We start from the raw sequence: 21,236 nt of genomic DNA, 5'->3' as shown, positions 1-21,236 counted from the left end.
TGCTTCCTGCGCTGGGTCACGCACGCGATGCTACGGCGGGGGTGGGACAACAACTGGCACTGCAGGCAGCTGGACGCGTGCCACCGAAGGGCTGGAGCATGCCACCCCTGTGCTTGTCTGACTCTCCGCCCTGATGTCACCACACACTCCGTCTTCCATTAAACCCTGAGAGCCAGAGAGTCCTCCGGTTTTCCTGCTTCCTGTTTCTTTTCTTTAACCTTGCTGTCTTCCTGTACCTATCTATAAAAGGTGCAGGTAGCTTCATTGTGGCATTGTGTAGTGTTCTTGTTAGTTTTATTTCTTTATTTTTAACAATGTCTTTGATTGATATAGTACGGGGCACATAACTTCGGCTGGGTGTAACAGGATATCTTCAGTCCTATCCTGTACCTCTCTGGGTGAGATTGAGATTGCGGATCTGAACAGTGTCAGCCAAGCAAGGCAGGGCAAACAACAACTGGCTGTTTGTTTTAAAGAATAGATGCTATTAAGGGGCTTATGTTAGCGGTTGTATTGGCTAGAAAAAAGCAGTTATTGTTAGCAAGTCTTCTGCCCATGTACATGGGCTGGCCATCACCGCAGATTCATCAACAGATATGATGTAATCCAAAATGGCTGTCCTGGGTGTTGTGCAATTTTTTCCGTGTTTAGATTTTTCCCTCTCCCGCTGATTCTGTTTGTGTGCGTGTGTGTGTGTATGTGTGAGCATGTGCATGTGTACAAGTGTACATGTGTGAATGCGTGTGATATTAGTCTTGTATGGTTGTTTAAGCTTTATTAAATCTATGGGAAGGGGAAGCCTAGCACTGCCTGCTAATGAAGGAAGAACAGAAGACCTTTAGAGAAAAAAGGTCAATACCAAATGGGGCAGCATCATACCATGAGTCTTTGATGTTGACGGTTTTGTGAGCGTTATTTTCATAGTAGCAAAGAATGCATCAACATAGTATAGCCACCCACGGTGACAGCAAAAAGGTGTGTCATTTATTGTAATAAGGAAATAAATTATGAATTTTTGGCCTTGATTTAAGTTTCAAGTGTGATTGTAACTCCTATGCTTGGAATTAAATGTAGCCCACGACTATTGTTGAGACCATTTGCCGTTTAACACTTGGCTTGTATTTAAATAGGCCTATGTGTGATTAGTCTTTTACTAAATTTGTAATGAAATCTTTATGGCAAATCACCAGTTTTAATCAGGGTTGAGTATTGCATGCATATAAGGCAAGGACAGCAGCTGGTATTCAATTCTCTTTGCTTTTTCTGAATTACTGATTTTAGCTTAGACGAGTTAAGCCCAATTAAAACATGACACAAAACAGAACATAATGGCATTTCCACCCCCATCAGAAACAACCAAGGTTCTGTCAGCTTTTGCGTTTTACGGTGATGTTGTTTTTCATTAGCAGCTCTTTCACTGCCCTCTCTTTTTGGCTGGCAGCTAAAGTAATGTGTATACACACACACACACACACACACACACATTATACAGTCAAGACACTCACATTACGCATTCACACACACCTTTACACGCTTCACACACGCATCAGTCTTCACACATCAGTGACTGACTTTATTTGCTCACACACACATGCATGCACGCACACACACAGACAGACAATACACAGTCACACACACCTTTACACACTCACATGAATGACTGACATTTACGCACAGACACACACACATACATACACACACACACACACACACACACACACACATCGCATTTTCCCAGCAGCACATAAACATAGAGCCCTGCTCGCTGCCACTGTAGCCAGGGCCTATCTCTCCTTTGGCTGCTGTGTGAGGAGCCCTGTCAGGTGGATCCTTTTTCTGCACTGCCCTCGCTGTCTTACCGCCGACCCTTTCAGGCTCCTGCCCCTCTTCTGCTGCTGTGCCTGAGAGGCAGAGCTGAAGCAGGGAGCTGAGTCTCCAGCAGCGCATCTCCTGCGTTGGCAGGCATGTGTGCGTGCACGTGCGGGTGTGTGTGCGTGCGTGTGTATGTATGTGTCTGCGTGTGTGTGCGCACGTTCAGCTGGGTTTATCTCCCCACGCAGCACCGGCTGCACCGTCCTCAGGCTTCCATTATTCATAGGGTCTCACCGCGAGCCTTCCCTCCGTTTCTCCTCTGAAATGTAAACAGGGGCACGTGCGCCTCAGCGCGTGCAGCGGAACCTTTATGCGGATACGCATGCGTCTGCGCGCGTGTTATGGAATTGCATCTTCAATCAGAGCAGAATGCGGCAAATTAGGTCAGCTTCTGTCTCTCAGATGTGTGATATCAGAAACATTTCGGATCGTTGCAACACACTCTTCCCCCCTTTGGGTGTTCCTGCAAGCCATAACAGTGGTATTATTAACAGTGTGCAACCTTATCTCCACAGTGCTCTTGCGCCTGACCAGACCTAGATTTGCCAGCCAAGCTTTTTTATGTCCTTGCAGATGTAATGCTTGGCCATAAAAGCACTTTGTTTGGGGATAAGCCCACCCAAATTGCAGGAGGAATCCTGTTGATACACCCTGCTAGTAATTTAATGTGGTGAAATGAATCATGCTTGGGGGTGGGGAATTCAGGGCTTGAACACTGGTACTCAGTGTCCAAATAATAACATTGTTGCTGAGAACTTTAATCACTTTATAAGACAATCTGAAGAATGAGGTGTACGAACTTAGCTGCAAAATTGCTCATGGAACATTTATTAAACTGAAATATGGAAATTACAGACAGGAAGTGGAAATTACCACTCTGACACATTTCCCACCATTGCTCATTGGACACATATCTTTGGATTGACCGGCATATGAACAGATTCTTATTTTGTAGTCAGACACTTCTCCCATGATCTTCCATGATTGCTTATAAAGGTAAGATTACCAAAAATGATTGAATTGTGTGGTCATTTTTAGCTAGCAAACTCTTGGCTGCTCAGACCAGTTGTGTTGTGGAATCAAACAACTTCTCTGAGATTTCCTTTTCTGAGATTCATCTACTTTAGCAAAACCATGTTTTTGCAACATGGACGGTAGACATGGATGGACTTTCAGGAAGTGAGACACAGGAGGAGATACTTACCAGGTACGTCTACTGCTAGTCAGTGTAAAACATTCCTGAAAATCCTGAAGCAGTTATCCACCTAGTCAGTTGGTAAGCTAAGGGCCTTTCATCTGAAAATGAGGATTGACCAGGCCTTGCTCTATAAACCACTGTTCAATAGGCTGGAAGTGAATGATTCATATCAATGGTGTTAAGCTGAACTTCTGGATAATACAGAGATGAATGTTAATCACCAATAAATACCTTAATCCATGAATATAGCATAGCATACTATGACATAGTAAACTTGACCAGGTCTCCAATACAGCTCGTATTTCAGTGTACTGGAGTGATAAAGAAATGTGTGGTGGGGGGTCAACCATATTTCTTGTGCAATGAGGAACCACACAACTTGTTTTTGTTTGATGATATCAAAATTCTGTTGGTAGCCCATTGTTGCAGCAGCATGAGAAGGTGGATTTAATCAGTCACACACAAACATGCACACACTTGAATGTCATTCCAGTGCGATAACATCATGGGTTCAGAAACCTATGGGGATTGTGGTTACTGGGGATATGGTTTCCAGAGTAGATGTGGAATTTTGACTTCTAACCTCCCAGGTGTTGGAGGCACACTGCAGCTGTCTCGTGTAACTCACTAGTCTTTATGTATGCCAACCATATGGCACTTAGAAGTAAAGGCAAGCCGTGGAGGCTGCTGATTTCAATTTTCCGGAGTGTTAAACCATGTCAAATCTTGGATCTGTGTTAATTAATTGACAGGACCGCTGTACCAGTGGCCATTGCCATGTCATAGTTTTCATATGATTAAACAGTGCAGCTGAATGCAATGTTATTACTGCATCCATTAAAAAACCTCAAACCTTAAATCTACTCTACTGTAAGAATGTATTTGCATAACGGTATGCATTATTCTGCTCCAGTCATAAATTTTTCACCGGGTCCCTTGAAAGTTCTTCAACACAGATTTAGTTCTTTTTCTCACAGCTTTTCTGTGCGTTACATTTTTTGAAGATAGTATTACAAGGCAAGGGACTCCTGTCCATAGTTGGTTACTCTCTGAATTTGATTTTATTTTGAGAATGACTGTAACTCCATACATAAGGGTGGAAATAATGTCCACAGGGGAGATGTGTGAACATTTGAACCACCATCAAGCCTCAGACCCTTAGGGTGGTGCAAAGCAGCACACAGTGTTGGAATGCACGCCTACTCTTCAACACTATAGAGTGTCTGGACCGACATCATGTCAGGACGTGTGACAGCTCCTGAAGCTTTGGGAAGGTGATCCGTGCTGTGAGTGGAGGCATAGAGGGGAGCTCTCTTTACAGCCACTATGATGTCAGCGGTTGAGAACCCCGCTGTGCGTTCACCTTCGGGCCTCTTGGAAGAAGGTGGACAATTTAGGTAAAATCCACACCCAGTGAGCTGGGTTCAGGGCTGGGGAAGGTGAGTTCATGGGAAGAGGAAGCCTGACACCACTCTTGCGCATGGATGGTTCGCAGGTCACATGACTTAGGAGAGAAATACCCTCCTGTTGACTGAGATCATTATTTTGATGCTCTTTACTTTGATTTTATCTGAAACTGCCTTTTTCTTCTCCAGTGGCTCATCATTGACTGTCATTTTTAATGGTTCTCCCTTTATGTCTGTTTTTAAAGTAACTACCACAGAAAGAGGCACGAAATGGCATATTTCCCCTCAAAAAAAGTTATTTGAATTGGATCGCGCAGTGTTTCTCCAAGTTTTTCTTCCAGAAAATAAAATAGTGTGCGGTTGCGTAAGAACACACAGCCTTTCTGGCGCTCCTGAATGTAACGCAGGGCTGGGGGAGGTATGTGCGTGTGCATGCACGTGCGTGCGCGTGTTTGTGTATGTGCGTGTGTGTGCGTGTGTGTGTGTATGTGTGTGTGCTGGAGCTCTGGGGTGTAATTAGTGCAGGTTGTTGTGATGAGTGTGCAGACCCCTCGCTGAACACATCCCACAGGGCTGCAGCAGATGTCTTCGGCATCGTGTTGGGCTCGACACTGGGACAGCTGAAGCATGCGTTCAGTGGACGCATCGCTGAGAGGATAGAACCCTGAAGCCAGAGCTTTTTAATTCACAGTGATGACCTGTCAGCTGCACTGTGATGTCACACCAATGACATTTTTGTTTTTAAAAGACTGCTGTCCTTGGCGACAATTATGCAATGGAAGATCCTCCTCATAGTTCCAGTCATATTTGTCACCATGTGCTTTAAATGATTATTATAAGAAGGGGAAAAGAATACCTGACTGACAGGTTCACCACAGATGATGGGGAGATTGAGATGTTGGGGACAGGGGGGAAGTTGCCTTGGAGATATTGCTTATTATACAAGCTTATTATATCATGCGCAGGTTTCTGGAGCATGCAACTGAGTCAACATGAAGTATGAAATTAATGTCCACAATGCACTCCTTGTTTTCTACACTGAGCCCTACTACAGTTCCTTTTTCTCATCTGTTACTGAGTTCCTTTCTGCATTTTCCAGCCACAGAGAGTGGTCCTCCTAGAGTGACATACTGACACAGTCATTTTACCAGTTAAGGTTATCTCAGTTTGCTTGATTCTTCTCTGTTTTGTCATTCACAGGAATCGATTACAAGACAACCACCATTCTGCTTGATGGACGGAGGGTCAAACTACAACTCTGGTAAATTTGGATAATTGGCACTGTTCTGTGACTGTTTCAAAAGCTCCAAAGTTGTAAATACAAAAAGCACCGCATGTATGTGACAAATTTGCAAAGAGTATCCACAGAAAAGTTTAGAAAAGGAAAGAATATCCAGAATCCCTTGTGTCTGTGATCTCCCGCGTGGGACACATCTGGAAGTGTGGTATACTGTGAGAAGGGTTATGTCCCTGAGCTTTAAAAACTGGTGACAGGTGATTTATATACTGTTTTCATTGGTCATATGAGAAAAATAACTTCAAGGGAAAAACGTCTGTGAAATGACTGACGGTTCGCATGTCTTTGTAGCACGATTTCTCTATTCACAGTGGGACAATCAACATAGAATCAACCTTTTTCATTCTAGATTTTCTTAAATAAACTTTGGATTATTTGGATTCTGCCATTAAACATTATGCCTGTAATGTAATGTAATGTAACATGTTTTTGTTATTTATAAGGTTATATTAATGCCTATAAAAGTGGCATGGTCTGATTGGTCATACTTGGTTTTGGATTTGTGGCACGAGTCCACAACAATATTTTTACCCCTTCTGAAATATCCACAGAGTGTTTTTAATTTTGATCTCATTATTGTGAGAATGGCGTATTGTTGCAAGACTCTTAGATTCATTGAGACTAGGGGTGGGGGTAGCATTTGAAGCTGCTACGAGGGACAGAATCACATGAAAATACACCCAACAGAAAGAAAATGCAAAGAATGTGCATTCTATTTCTTAGTATGTCATTACAGATCTGCCCAACCAAAAGCATTCTGGCTGCAGAATGTAGCTGGCACTTAGTTCCTTTAGAGCAACACGACTCATTTTACTCTGTCTTACTTCATTTGGCTATTTGTCTAAGTTTAGTCTGTTAGTTAAGCAGATGTTGAATTATTCATTTGTAAATGCATATGCTGTCCAGGGGAATGCAATGCCTTAGCAAATGTTTTTTCCCATCCATTTTTCCCAGCTACATGATACTAACACAATCTGAACACAATCTGAACACAGCTTTCTAAATTATTTAACACATGAGTCCTCCCTGCAGCAAGCTACCCAGGACAAAGTTCTTTAAAAATCAGAACTGAATTTTGTGGATAAAACTCATATGATTAATTCTGTAAAGTGAGAAAAGAGAAAAGAGAAGAGTATGATGCACAGACCAGGCAGAGGAGATCTGTTTCCCCTCTTGTAGTATAGAGAGATTAGGGACCACTGCTAATGATGTACCTCTCGCAATTAAACGTCTTTGATCGATGGAACAGAAGTGAAAATGGTGAAGATGAATCATTCTAACATCTCTAATGAGGGGTGGTAGCATTTAATTAACCTGCCTACTGCTCAATCAGGTCAAACACTGGAAAAGGGTTCGAAATGAGCAAAAGACTTATCAATTTGTTTGAACAGCAGAGGACAGCAAATGATCCATTTGCTCACCTTTGTCAGCAAAGTGGTGGTAGAAAAAGGTTTCACACTCAATCTTAGTAGCAAAATGGTGAATTTACATCAAGTACACAAAGCGAATGTAAAACTGCAATTCCTGTTCTTTCAATGAATGTTTGCACATAAATAATATTTTTGCCTGGGCCATATGAAATGTTATTCACAAGTTGTAAAGGTCTCCATTAGGTCTAGATAGAATATGGTTTAATTAAAGTACATTTATACAATATAATTAGAAAAAGAAATAAAGCTGTTTATGGGGACCTTTTCTATGTTTCTGTCAAGATCTGTGAGGATTAGTGGATGTCATATGTTTGCTTTTATTTGACGTTTACAATAGCACCTCTGCATTGTGCTGTCAGCAGCTTAATTATGTAACTTAGTGCATGCCTTTTATCAGTTTCATTGATGCTACCTGTTAAAAACGAAGCATTTTCAATGTCTGCCCACCAGAAGAGACCCTATGATCGCACCGCAAGTGCCGCTGACTGCTGCTCAGTTGACCTTGTGCAGAGTTTTTGCCCCGATATGGCTAATTACATGAATCACAAAATAATTAACATGATAGAGCACAAATTAGGAATCTATTAATTTCCACAAATGTGATAATTTATTGTGGGCCTTTTGAAAAATCACACATATTCAACGGTCAGCAACACATACAAGATGGCTAATGCAGATGGAAGAATGAACAGAAGCGCAGATGTCTGGTATGTCTGAGATGATCGAAAACATACCCGAACACTAAATTATGGTAATATCAAAACCCCTGGAAAGTGAACTTTAAGTGATAAAAAGTTCTAATGAATTTAAGAATAAACTTTAGGCTTATTGGGAAAGCATATTGAAAAGGAGTGATCTCTGGGAATTATGCATGACAAAGTTTAAAAATGCATTACATGCAAACTGGAAAAAAATGATGGTGATGATCATTATAACTACAGAATAAAAACAACAGCTTTTAAAAAATATTGTTAATGATCATAATGAAATCAGGATGCAATGCAGCCGCAGAATTATGTCTATAGAATTTGTTTGCTCACATAAATAATTGGCAACTCCAATACTTCCAGTGCCTCTAATGATCTGTTAATGACTTTGTTAGTCAGAAGAAAATTCATTGGAAAATGAATTATCACCTATTATTTTAGAATTAATCCAATTATATCAGGATGCAGCTTGTGAATTTGGCGTTGTGTTGTACACACATCGCAATAGTCGTACCATTACCATATCTTCGTTTTCAATGCTGGTTCAAAAGAAGAAGAAGAAAAAAAGCGAACACCTGCAGAGACTGCAAACACCTCTCATTTTCATTGTTTTATTTTCTAGGGTAATTCTCATAATCTTTGCCTTTTCATAATTTTTTTTCTGAAGCTGAATACTGACTCCAAGTAGCAGGTTCAGCAATTCTTGGACCCAAATGATATATTTCATGAATTTTGACTTCTAACAAGAAATACAGCAACTGCATAGTATTCATGTTAACTAAATACTTGTGTGTACTTCAGACCATACTTCATGGCATAAAACAATTTGAATAAAACAAGTCTCCTGTGATAATGTTATGTTGTGAACCATTTTTAAGGAGCCTTAGCATTCTAAAAATGTCCATGTGCTATGACACACCTATGAGAGTACAAAGCCATCAGTTGTGATTTCCCACTTCACATTCAACACAAAATCTAGGACTATGTTATGTAATGAGGTCATGTAATTTATATTCTGTTCTAGTCAAGCAAATCTGTGTGAATATTTTGTTAATGGCTGATTTAAGCAAGATGCTGCTGAATTGTTGAGATTTGGATTAATTGCTAAAAGTAGCTGTACGCAGAGGCTGTCTTTAATGAAAATAAGACCAGATTTTTCCAATGTAAAAATGGTCGCTCACCAACCCTGTTATCCTGCCTCAGTTAACTCGTACATTTACACACCCCACTCTCTGACATGTTCTGTCATGTTAACTTCTGAGATGGAAGAATGTGTATACATTTTTAAAGTATTCTTGAATGTATAAATCAATGTATAATAGTTATGTTGCTTTGCAGTTAAACAGGGAAAGGAATGAGTGCTATTATGTTAGTTTGCTTGTGTAAGACTGACCAGTGCACAGTTGGATTGTGCTACAGGAATATCTGCATGCAGTTGTTTTTGTAACAAATTTCCATGTCCATGTCCATGAGCCAGTGAGCCAAAGAAAACTGGCCTCCAGTTTTATGGACAGCTACCTGGAAGAATGCTTTTTCTCTATGAACCATGAATGTGGAAAGCAGTCTGTAATAAAGCCTACCTGAAGGTCTCACCATGTATGTGCCTATGGCCACTCAGCCCCTGTACTGTTCTCTTTTAGGGACACGTCTGGCCAAGGCAGATTCTGCACCATATTTCGGTCTTACTCCAGAGGAGCACAGGTATGATGTTTGGTGTGTGTGTGTGTGTGTGTGTGTGTGATTCATTGCCTTCACAAGAAAACGGGGAACATTTTTTTTTATTAACCACTTTTTATGTTTAGTAATGGTGATTCTTTGTTTCACTACATATTTCACCTCTGAGATTTACCTGGAATCAGTGTTTCTTTATCATGAAAAGTGTTATTCCATGTAAAGCATTGTTATTCAACGTTATTATTTTTTACTCAGGTGAGTGTTGTTGCCTAACCCAGTGTAGAGAGAGGCAATTATGGTCCTCAGGGACCTCATTAAAAAGCTGGCTTTTCAGTTGCATCTGAGGTCATTTGTGTGGAATTGCTCGTGCTGAAATTCCTGAGGGTGTCATATCTTTACTGACAGTGCTGCTGAAGGTACCACCCATGGCTCAGTGCTTCCTGTGGAAAGTGTATTATGTAGCAAAATGGGGCCATGTGTTGTTGTTACGCCTGTAAGAGCACAGAGGATTAAAACAATGGATGTAGAAAAAAGTATAATAAATGTGCTTATGCTTAATTTTGACCATGTAGCACTTTGTGCAACTTTTGTGAAGCCCAAAAAAGAAGTGGTGACCCCTGTTTCATGTTAACAACAATGTATTCAAGAATATTAAAATAGCATCACAGGAAAACTCTGACAAATATTTCACCCTGTATTTCATTTCTTTTGTCTTATATATAATTATTTTTGCCCGATCATAATTTCCAAGTCCATTCTGTTGCTGGATGGCTGCAGTGTCCTCCATCAGTGTGGGAGGTTGCAGAGCGCACATCCTGAAGAGCACATGCAGTTCTCTTCTTTTTGTTCTGAGCTGCGCAGCCATTTTAGACTGGCGCCAAATCAACAAAAGGAGTCTCACAGCTGGACTTCGGGGCACATCAGTGCTTTAGCTGGACACCCTAGCGAGCAAAGCACCCAGACTTGACATGCTTAATTGACATGCTTTTTCTCCATACAGTAATTCTTGCTAGAGAAAATTCTGGCACAGATTATACATATTTATCTGAAGATTCATTGGACTGAAATGTGCATTGACCCTCTCTTATTAGGACCTCTATCACCATGAATGAATTTCATACACTTCAGTTGTGAGTATTCTCATGTTAAAATGGTTGAATATGGTCAACTTGAAATTAAAATATACAGTAGATTGTTTAATCTTAAACAATAGTTGTCCTGGAAAAACAGGTTTTTCTCAGTTGCAAGTTGTCTTGTTGCACTGTTTGAAGCACCAGCTTTTAATACTGGGGGTTCAGAAGTAACACATGGTTTACCAGATGGTCAGGTACAGTGTGTGCGCTTGTTCCCTAAGTAAATCACTCTGAAGGACACCAGTCACCTTGAGTTATTTGTTCTTCTGCTGCCATATCAGCCTGTTTGCCCTCAACAGAGCCACCCTGCTTATGGTAGTTTGACCCCGGTCTGTATCTGAGGCTGAGCGTGTGCAAGGTGGCATGCAGTGGTGATGGTAACAAGCTTGTGCCCAGAACACAGCTGGTTTAAATCCTGAGAAAACTGGCTCAGTTAGTCAGCTGCATAAATACAAACTCCATGTAGCACCCTGGATTACAGCATCTGCTCTGCGAGAACATTTTAATAGTCACATTAGCACAGGAGTCTAATAACATTTTGGAGGTAGATTGTGACTGACCTTGTGAAACCTATGAGTCTCCTGTATATGCCAAACATGCAGAGTCATTCACCATCAGTAACTTTGAATAGGTAAAGCTAGCTAGCACAGCTGTGGATGTAGATCCTAACCAGGTGAAGTTTAAGAGCACTGCTGCTCCTTGTCGGCAAACACGGTTCAGCTCAGCATCCAGCACAAGGGAGGCATGGTGATCACTGTGTTTTAGGCATGTGTAGAGAAGGGGAGGGGGGTACTGAGAGGGTCATGAGTCAATCCGTGGACAGGTGTGCGGGACAGTGTGATTGATGGGCTTGGTCCTGGTGGAGGGGTATAACCGACAGGATCAATGAATACTGTACCGTCACCTGCCAGACACCCTGAAGCCAGCTCTGCCGCGGAGGCTTAGGGTTACCATGGAAATGACGCCCCCGACCGTGCAAGGGAGCAGGCTGCAGTGGTACACTGTGTCCTCTACCACTAATAATAAGCCCAGCGCTACGGCTATCAAAAGCTACCTCAGTAAAACTTTGATTTTATTTAAGAGTGGCTCTGCTGGCGCACGGCTAATTCTACTTTCCATTTTAGTTTGCTGGTGGTTTATGATGGACATCATTAAACAAAGGTGTGCGAAGCAGCTCCACACCGTGTCACAGACCAGGCAAGAATGTTAATACTGCAGTTTGTTCTCACAGGAGTGAGAACAGTCTCAAGCAGAGACTGAGAGAAAGAGTCTGTCAGGATGGAAGTAGTGCTAATGGACTATTTCTGGGGAAAGGCAGACCTGAGGGTCATGCACAGTCATAGTGAGAGTGAGATATGGTGGTGAGGACTGAGTCGCTTTTTGGGTTTGAGGGGGGTCTTAAATGGTAATAAATGTGTTATGTGAGCACTTCTGCACTTTTGAGTGCATTGTGGAAAATGTCAAGGGGTGCTGTAATGATGTCTTAAACAACCAGGTAACAATGGACCTGGACAATTTACACTGTCTAACACACCAAATTGGAATCTGGCTTCAGGAAGAATTCACAGGTCCATTTAGCATGGCATATTTTAAAAAGAGTTTTTTTTTTGTTGGTAGATTTAAGCTCTCCAGAAAAGTTGCTGTACATGCTACTTTCTACAAAATACTGTATGAACTTTCACTCAGCTGGTAAAGGTACTTACTCATCGCAGTATCCATCACTTCACAGATTTAAGCCTGCATTGTTTCATTTGACCATTGTGATTGGCAGTCCACAGTGGCAGGACTCAGTTAATGGCTAGTTCCCACCAGGGTTATGTTGGGTTAACATCAATCATGGTCCCTTGAACTACTGTTCCATACGCTTCACCCAACAATGCACCTGTCAAAAACAAGCTACCAGCATTCATCAGTAGGAGATTAGTGGTTCTCGTCTTCTCTGGTCTGCTCCATGTAAGAGTTACATGTAAGAGTACAGTGCAGAACTGCACACCCATCTACTGCAGTGCCTCTTGTGTAGGTTCACATGACAAAGTTGTGATTTGGGCACCATTACCAATTACTAATTAGGGAGAAAATCTGGATTCTTTTATAAGTATAATTATTTATAAAAACCTGTAGAAGGTTTTACTAATGTTGAAGTTGTTGATAGTGAAACAACCACTCTTATTTAGCCATACAAGTGCGTGGCACTGGTTTTGATAGTAGAATCCCACTCAAGAGTTGCACAGCAAGTCTGTGAGAATTAATGGCATTTGAATGAAATGTTGTTTTAATTATAGATAGTTGTTTGTTTTTCACAGTTCTGTAGATGTGAAATAGCTTGGTTGTTTTTTCTGACCCAGTATATCTTTGATGGTTGAAAGAATATTCTGTAGTAGCAATTATTATGTTAATTATTTATTAACTGTTGTAAAACGTACTGAGGCCAATTCTCTGTGATATATGAGCCTGTAGGCGACAGATAACGGAAAGAGTTAAGTTTCCAGTTCTGAAGGTCTGGCAGATTCAACAGGAACACAACAACAATGGACGGATTTTGCCCCTTTGCTTAACACCACACTAGTTGGCTCACTTTCCTATGTTAAATGGATTGGAACATCAATCAGTTGATGTTTTTCAATACAATACGCTGTTGCATTCATTCTGACTCAAATAAGCACAAGCTCATTGTTTTATTGTGTTTTTTTATTTTGTGGAAGGCTGACCCATTCTTAGTGAGCAGATTATAGTTATATATATAGCACCATCCCTTCAGTAGCTGGGGTGAATCATCGACTGACACAGACTGTTATTGACATGCCAATATTGATTTATGGCTATCAAGTCTTTCTGATATTTTGCAGGTCCCTTGTTTCAATCTACCTTAATTTCAGCAGTTAGAAACATTGTTTTGCATTTTGTTTAAGTATGCATCTGAATTGAATGAATATTTAAATCAGTCTACTGAAGCACTTCAGAAGTACCCGTGGCTTTAGAACTTCATCCGCTCGAGTGCTCCCAATTCTGCCAATTTTTAGTGGTCGCATTGACAAGTTCAAATGAGTGAATAATTCCAAAAAACCACTACGAGGCTGAAGTGAGCGCTGTTTTGCACACAGTCATGTGTGTGAGAAAGCTGCCCGAATGAAATAGATTCCACATCAGCACATACACCAGTGAAATGACTCTTCACATCATAGTTTACTGAGGATCCTAAGCTGTGGTGAAATACCCCATGTTTTATTTCCTGGCAGGGTGTAATCCTGGTATATGACATCACCAACCGCTGGTCCTTTGATGGCATCGACAGATGGATCAAAGAGATTGATGAGGTAAGATTCTTGCTCACAGTTTAAGACCCTCACAGAAATCCACCCACGCTACTGTTGTATATGTTCATATGAGCTATCGTTTTAAGCCTTCTGTGTTGTTGGTTACTGATTGTTCAATTTTGTTATTACTATTATTATTATTATTCTGGATGAGAGGTGCTGTTATAAAGTACATCTTAGTACCATAGTTTATTAGAGATGCAATTGCATTAATCAAAAATAAATTTGAATATAATTCTAATCTTTTTATATAATTCTCAGTAAATACATGATTTACTAAAATATTTAATACCTATTGTATTGTAATGCAATATCTTATATCTTGAGGGAATTACAATTTATAAGAAAAGAAAATCTGGTTTGGAACATACAGATACAAACTAGTGGAGCAGCGTAGAGTGTAAACACAAGGTGGTGATTTTCCGGTCTACCAGCAGTAAGCCTCCCTGAGGAGCCACAGCTGAACATGTGCTGGCCCTCGCCATGGGGCCACAGAAAGGAGGGTCAAGCAGACTGTCAGCCTATTGGCAGGTGCAGGACATAAGCTGGAATGTACCAAGCAATGAAGTTCCTGCATATCTAAGGGCTGGATTAAATTGGTGATTGGTTGAAAATTCACTCTGGCCAAATGCATTGGTCCAAACCAGAGCTGGCTTGGGCCTTTGCATTTTGCATCCAGATGATCAAAGTTTTAATGGCATTTGAATGAAAACCCTTGTTTTTTATATCTTCCTTTCTGGTAGGTGTGTGTAAGGCTTGCTTCTCTAAAAACCTGTCTGTTAATGTTTTCCTGTTTACCAGCTGTGCTTTATCGAATTCCATGTGACACTAGCTAAACATTTTAGCTAACAGGCATACAATGCAGTATGACTGTAGAAGGTAAGTAGGGCTTGCTTTGGTTAGAACTTCCAGACACCAGGTTGGTACAGGAAGTGCTGCAGATGGGCCATAATAGCAGACTTCCGTGTGGACCAGTTAAACAAATTCTGCAATCCAATATATTCACTAACATAAGACTCCAATGCAGAGGCCCGCTGTGGCTGCGAGAAAGACCCCATAGTTTTATCACAGAGCAGTGTTTTCTCTAATGGGCTGAATGAATCTGGCTATTTGGTGGTTTATATTAATTAATTCCTCCCCTTCATGTAAAAGGCTTTGAAATCTACAAAAGACCTTGCATAAGTCTGGCTTTGTGATAGAAGCTTTGGAAGAAAATGAGAATCTAGTTTTCCTCTGCTAAGTTTTCATAGTCAATGTAATTGTAAAGAGCAAGTAAATCTGTGCATTTTCATATGGTAAAAAGTCTAAAGTGCAATGTTAATTGGGTTTAATGGAAAAGAATACATGTTTCAAAATCACCAAATTCCTGGCATTTGTTTAGTTCTTAAAGGCTTGTTTTACATGATTGTTCCAGGTCACATACGATAGATTAAATCACAATTTAGCATTTATCAAATTTCTGTTTTTGACATGAGCAATGCCAGGAAGAACATAGTGAAGCCTAGGTATGGTACTGACATTTCCTGAAAACAAGGGTAACGAGCAAGGACCATAAAGGCTTAATTCACTTTGTTCCTTGTCAATGTTTATAGAATGGAAAATACAGATAATGAAAAAGGAATTATATGCAAGTTTAGTCATTTTCAAGAAGACTGACTGAGAAGTGCACTTTGAGTCATACCTTGGGGTGATATTCAGAATAAGAGAGTGCAGCAGTCTTAACAAATGTGACATGTTGAATACTCCAGGGAAATCCATTTTACCATGAAGAGGATTACAATCCAGCTGTGATCTGCAAAATGAAGTCAGAAGAATTAATTGCAATACTCCCTTCCCCACCCAACTGAGACTGCAGTACCATGCATTTTTTGTTTTTCATTTGACTAGTTCCTTTGGTCTATTTGCAACTGTAAATTCACATTTTATGAATACTTTAATTTTTTCAGTACCATTGTCTAGAACTTTTCCAGTATTATTGTCTGTACATTGTCTGTTCTCTTCATTGGATCTTCTGTTGAAAATGAAAATAAGTGATTTTTTAAACAAATATTAAAATAAAAATGGCCTGACTATGTCCCCTAGTGCTGATTGGTGAGGATATGCGTTGTTCTTTGTCAGTACACATAGTCTTCGGTACTTACAGCAAAACCTAAGAGGAAATGAGCCTCACACTAGTGACCTTCGGAGGTCACTGGAGCTACATGTTCTCAGCTTCATGGTTCATTCTGACTGTATTTATAACAGGGACTAATTGTCGAAGGCTGTTACACTACAGTTGAGACGAACATTAAAAGTGATTCGCTTTTGAAGTTGAACCACACAAAATTAACTTCAATCTCTCGTTGAATGTACATGGTATATGATGCTTGTAGAGGAAGTACTGATTATTTTATCTTATAATAGGCCTTGATTACTGTCAGTGAATGCAAATGATGCTTTAACTTCAATTAGTGTGATGGTATAAAGGGATGCAGCTGTACTGTATAACCTTATGTGTAATTCAAAAGAAGCCTGGTACATCTGTATTACTTTCTGTACATCATTAGTATATTCAGATAGTGTTTGATTCTGGGTACTGTATCTACTCGACGCTGTTTTGCAATCACATGCTGTTTGACTGTCTGTTCTCAGCATGCCCCAGGTGTGCCCAAGATCCTGGTGGGGAACCGGCTGCACCTGGCGTACAAGCGGCAGGTGAGCACGGAGCAGGCGCAGGTGTACGCCGAGCGACTCGGCGTCACCTTCTTTGAGGTCAGCCCTCTCTGCAACTTCAACATCACCGAGTCCTTCACAGAGCTGGCCCGCATCGTCCTGCTGCGCCACGGCATGGAGCGGCTCTGGAGGCCCAACAAAGGTACCTTCCAGCAGCCAGAATTTTTAAATCATTTCTGCTCTTCATTACAAGTTTCTTTACAAGGGTTTCTTTGAACACACCTTCTATCACTCTTCTACAGCCTTCCCACTTGGCAAGTTTCATTGCTGAACTTGTGAAGGGGTTTTCTACAAGTTACCTATGCTTTTTAATGAATTGTACTGTGAGTAATCCCATACTATAAATTATGTAACCATAGAACATAAAACACAAATGGTGTGATTGTTATTTTACTGCTTGGCCCTCCTGTTAATTAAGTGATTGTATAGGCTGTATTTAACAGAGCTGCCTCTGGAATGAATGTGTGCTCAAAGAAAATTATGTGAAAGAGTGGTTTGGGTTACACAATAGAACACTTTCTCCCAGCGATGACCCCGAAATAGGCATGACGAATTCTGGAACATCCGCACTATTTTACAAATTGTGCCCTCTAGTGTTAACTCTTGAAATCAAACTTTTCAAAGTGTACGCTGAATTTTTGTGCAGAGGGACCTTTCACTTTTACTTGTAATGTGTTATTACTTTCCTTTACAGTAGTAAGCATCCATGTTCTATATCTCTTAATAACTCAGAACATGAGATCATTTGCTAATCCATGCAAATCAACGTTAAAATCAAAATCATTATTCCACCTCTCCTGGTGAAAATGACATTTTAAAATCCCTGTTAAAAGGGTGAAAAAAGTGTACGTTTGCAGGAGGAAACTCAAGATAATGTTAATGAAATTTCTGCATCAGGTAGCAGAGTGCTTTGTCTTCTCTGGGTCATAAGAATAAAGCTATGAAAGAATACAGTAAAAAGGTCTAAGACCTTTCAGTATTTTGAGACATTCTTCACACTGGTTTGCTGTGAGGACTTCTTTTTGCTATCTACAGATTGAGTGCACATTTGATGTTCCCTTGTTCCTTGTTGTTAATTGAACATGTTTTGGATTTAGAAGTAATATTATTTAATAGGGAGCAAACAAATTATCAGGGCAATATGATAATCATTGATAATTGACTGCAGTAAATTGTTGGATTGTAGCAGGAAGGTTCAGATATTTGCAACTGTGTAAATGGTATCTTAATAATTCTGCATGACCTTTATAACTTTTTAGCTGCCATGAACCATTTCATGAATCCATATTTTGTATGTTGTACAGTATCAGAGTATGCAGAGAGGTTGTAAGTTAAACCTTTGTTGATTTAATACCATACTGCACAGTGAAGGTGGTTATTTTTCCATTTTTCTATGGAATGTTCTAAGAACACACTTTAATCTATTTTCTGTAATCTTGAATAGAAATATTCATTTAAAAATATTTATATTGCCTAAAATACATGTGGTCTTCAATATCTAATCTGAACAGCATGCCCTGACTTTAAAACTATACAACATACAATATGTTGAAATATTTGGGATAAACCTAAAAAGACCACTGCCTTTTTTAACAAAGCAAATAAAATGCATCTACAAACTATGATCAAAAGCAGATTCAACCACTCTAGGGGCCTTGATGAAAGTAACTCCCCCAGCTATGACATGCCAAATGCAGTCACGTTTACTGGGATTGCACTGGGCATATAGTGGTAGGACTTGACTGGTATTTTGCTTACTATGACTGCCATCAGGGACTCAGACTACATTAGGGGATCTCATTTCATCTGTACGTTTGACTATGTCATTGTCTAAAATGAATGCTTCCCTTCCCCCAGTTTTGAGTCTGCAGGACCTGTGCTGCCGCTCCATAGTGTCCTGCACGCCAGTTCACTTGGTGGAAAAACTTCCCCTCCCCTTTGCCTTAAAGAGCCACCTGAAGTCCTTCTCAATGGCCAACGGATTGAATACCAGGATGATGCAGGGACGCTCATATTCTGTCACTGCCAACAGCGCCAACAAGAGGAACAGCCTGAAGAAATCCAAATTAATCCGCCCCCCTCAGAGCCCCTCTCAGAGCTGCGCCAGGAACAGCTGCAAGATATCTTAGCTCTGAGGGGGAGGCAGTGTGTTCCTGATGAAGGCCTGCGCTCTGGAGTTACTGAGCAGGGCCAGAGCGCCATCTCCGAGGGTCGGCTAGCAGGGGACAGGCTGAGCCACGCCCTTTTCCGAATGTGCTGCGAGATCCGCTTCAGATTTAGCCGCTCCGCGGCGGACTGACTACGGTCTGCATTTGGAGATGAGTCACATAACAGGGGCGTTTTACTTCGAAATCTGGTCTGAGCCATTGTTGCTGTTTTATGTTGAGTATAAAGCATTTATAATATATCATAAATGTTTGACTTTTGGCCAGGGCTCAAAAGGATGGAAGTCGGAGAATGGAATAGGTGTAATATTACATCATTCCATACAATACCAGCGATTCTGTGTATGATGACTGTACAAGCTGGACTCTGTAATTCAGCAGTTTCCCAGATGGACCTGGGGATGGTCATCTTTGAAATGAATATGAGAATGAATTAAAGAGATTAAATCTATACTGAAATTGAATGGCAGAAAAAAGCAGCTCTTTTAAAATGTATTTGATATGTATTATGTTTGATACTGTTGTGTTTTAATGTTTGGTTTGTATCACAGTTTACTTCTATAAAAGTGTACAGTAATGGGCACTGCAGTCCTTCCAAAAGGAAGATACCAAAGACATTGAGGTGGCTTAAGAGGATGTCTGCACGAAAATGTGTTTTGCAGTTAAGAAGACTATGACTTTCCAATAAACATTGCCACAGGATAAACAGTTCTTGGCTTGTCTCACTGCTCAAACACCTTTGTTGGATGAAAGTGAGTATTAGTTGTTCTCCAAAGTGAAATGCACAATGCTGTGAGTGTAATCAAGAGATATATTACAGTTGTGTGCAAAATAAGAAAATATCAAATGACTTCATATTTTGCCAACATAAATAAGAGACCATGACATATACTATGTCTGAGTAATCTTCATGTCCTTTAAGTGTTTATTTTCAGAAAGCCTAGGTTTTTTGTACTGGCTTACACTGAAGACCTACTAATATGGGGGTGGATCAGCTACTTGAAAATTCAATATTGCCTTTTTAATATTAATAGCAGGGCTAAATTGCCATCCATATCATTTCAAGCATGTAACCCCTCAAATGCCGTTTTCAACCTTTGTTCAGTTAAACGTATACTCCATTACCCATTGTAGCTGTATTGGATGATGAAAAGATAATGTAAAAATAATGTTCTCAAAACATGGCTATTGACTGGGACAAGAATGGGAACACAGCCTAAGAGAGGGGCCAACTCAGCAAATTAAACGTAAGTATTAGAGTTCACTCTTGTTCACGTTTTCATGCTGATTACAAGTGGAAATGCTATAGTCCCATAGTCGATGGATTATTAAATAGTTAGAAATTGATAGTTCGTTGTTTCATTTTACATGAAACCTTTAGAAGAATTGATAATACCAGTGGACAAGCTAAACACTTAATTATTCACTAAGTGGGGTTACAGTTTAGTTTTGATTAAACTTATTAAGGAGTAATTCCTTATGATTTTGAATATGAAAAAAAAGAACATGAATTGTCCATCTTTATCAGTGCTACTGAACTCCAGGTCCTGCAGACTGCAGTGTCTGCAGGTATTTTCTCCCGCACTACACCACCTGATTTCACACATTTTTTTTACCTCCATTGTTCAGCAAGTAAGCTCATTGGTGAAATAAGGTGGTATTGTGCATGGTTTGAGAAAATATCTGCAAACACTGCAGGACCTGGAGTTGAGTGGCTTTTTCATTTAACAATTTTAAGCCACAACATCAAAATGTAATACTTTGTAAAATGTTTTACTCAATGTGAATTTTACAGAGAAATAAAATCAAGTTCCCTTGTAAGTTTGCTGTGTACCTTGTTTTCATTTGGACAGTTCCTATGGTTGCTTATTGTAGCTCAGGACAACAACAAATAGTTCGCCTAATAATAATCCATAATAAACATCAGTAGTGTGCGTGTGTGTGTGTGTGTGTGTGGTCAGTCTGTCCAATGTTCATTACAGGATGCTGATAAACATATTGGGTGATGGTAATACTCATATATCCCAATAGTTTTTTCAGTTTCTTTATATTTCAGCTGGAAATTTCTCCATATTGCTCTGTCTTCTCTTTTAGATGGAGGAAGAGGCTGCACCATAATTAAAAAAAAATCCCCTTCAGTTTCTTCTCTTGATATCTGTTAATAGAAAAGTAAAGCACTGTTTACTTTCTCCATATTTCCCTCAAGACCTCCTCTCTACTTTCAGGGTCAGCTTTAATTCTCTCTGAATTTCCTTGTTTTCTCTGTAGCCTACTTGACATCTTTCAAGAGGGACAAGAGGGAAGCACAAGTGTAAGAATGACTATGAT

At 40.2% G+C, this 21,236-nt stretch overlaps 1 protein-coding gene across 1 annotated transcript in view; it reads left to right on the top strand.

The window, feature by feature from the left end:
* rab40b (RAB40B, member RAS oncogene family) overlaps positions 1 to 20,729 on the top strand; it is a 35,187-nt gene extending 14,458 nt beyond the window's left edge. Inside the window, exons 2-6 of the mRNA XM_064323074.1 lie at positions 5,677 to 5,737; positions 9,551 to 9,611; positions 13,954 to 14,031; positions 16,663 to 16,885; positions 18,601 to 20,729. Of these exons, the coding sequence (XP_064179144.1) occupies positions 5,677 to 5,737; positions 9,551 to 9,611; positions 13,954 to 14,031; positions 16,663 to 16,885; positions 18,601 to 18,872 (695 nt within the window). The 3' untranslated portion in view covers positions 18,873 to 20,729. The remainder of the gene's footprint in view (positions 1 to 5,676; positions 5,738 to 9,550; positions 9,612 to 13,953; positions 14,032 to 16,662; positions 16,886 to 18,600) is intronic.
* The last annotated feature ends 507 nt before the right edge of the window (positions 20,730 to 21,236 follow it).

The sequence above is a fragment of the Anguilla rostrata genome, chromosome 2 (assembly GCF_018555375.3).
Source record: "Anguilla rostrata isolate EN2019 chromosome 2, ASM1855537v3, whole genome shotgun sequence".
In the NCBI taxonomy this organism is placed as follows: Eukaryota; Metazoa; Chordata; class Actinopteri; order Anguilliformes; family Anguillidae; genus Anguilla; species Anguilla rostrata.
This window is presented reverse-complemented; position numbering and strand designations above follow the sequence as displayed.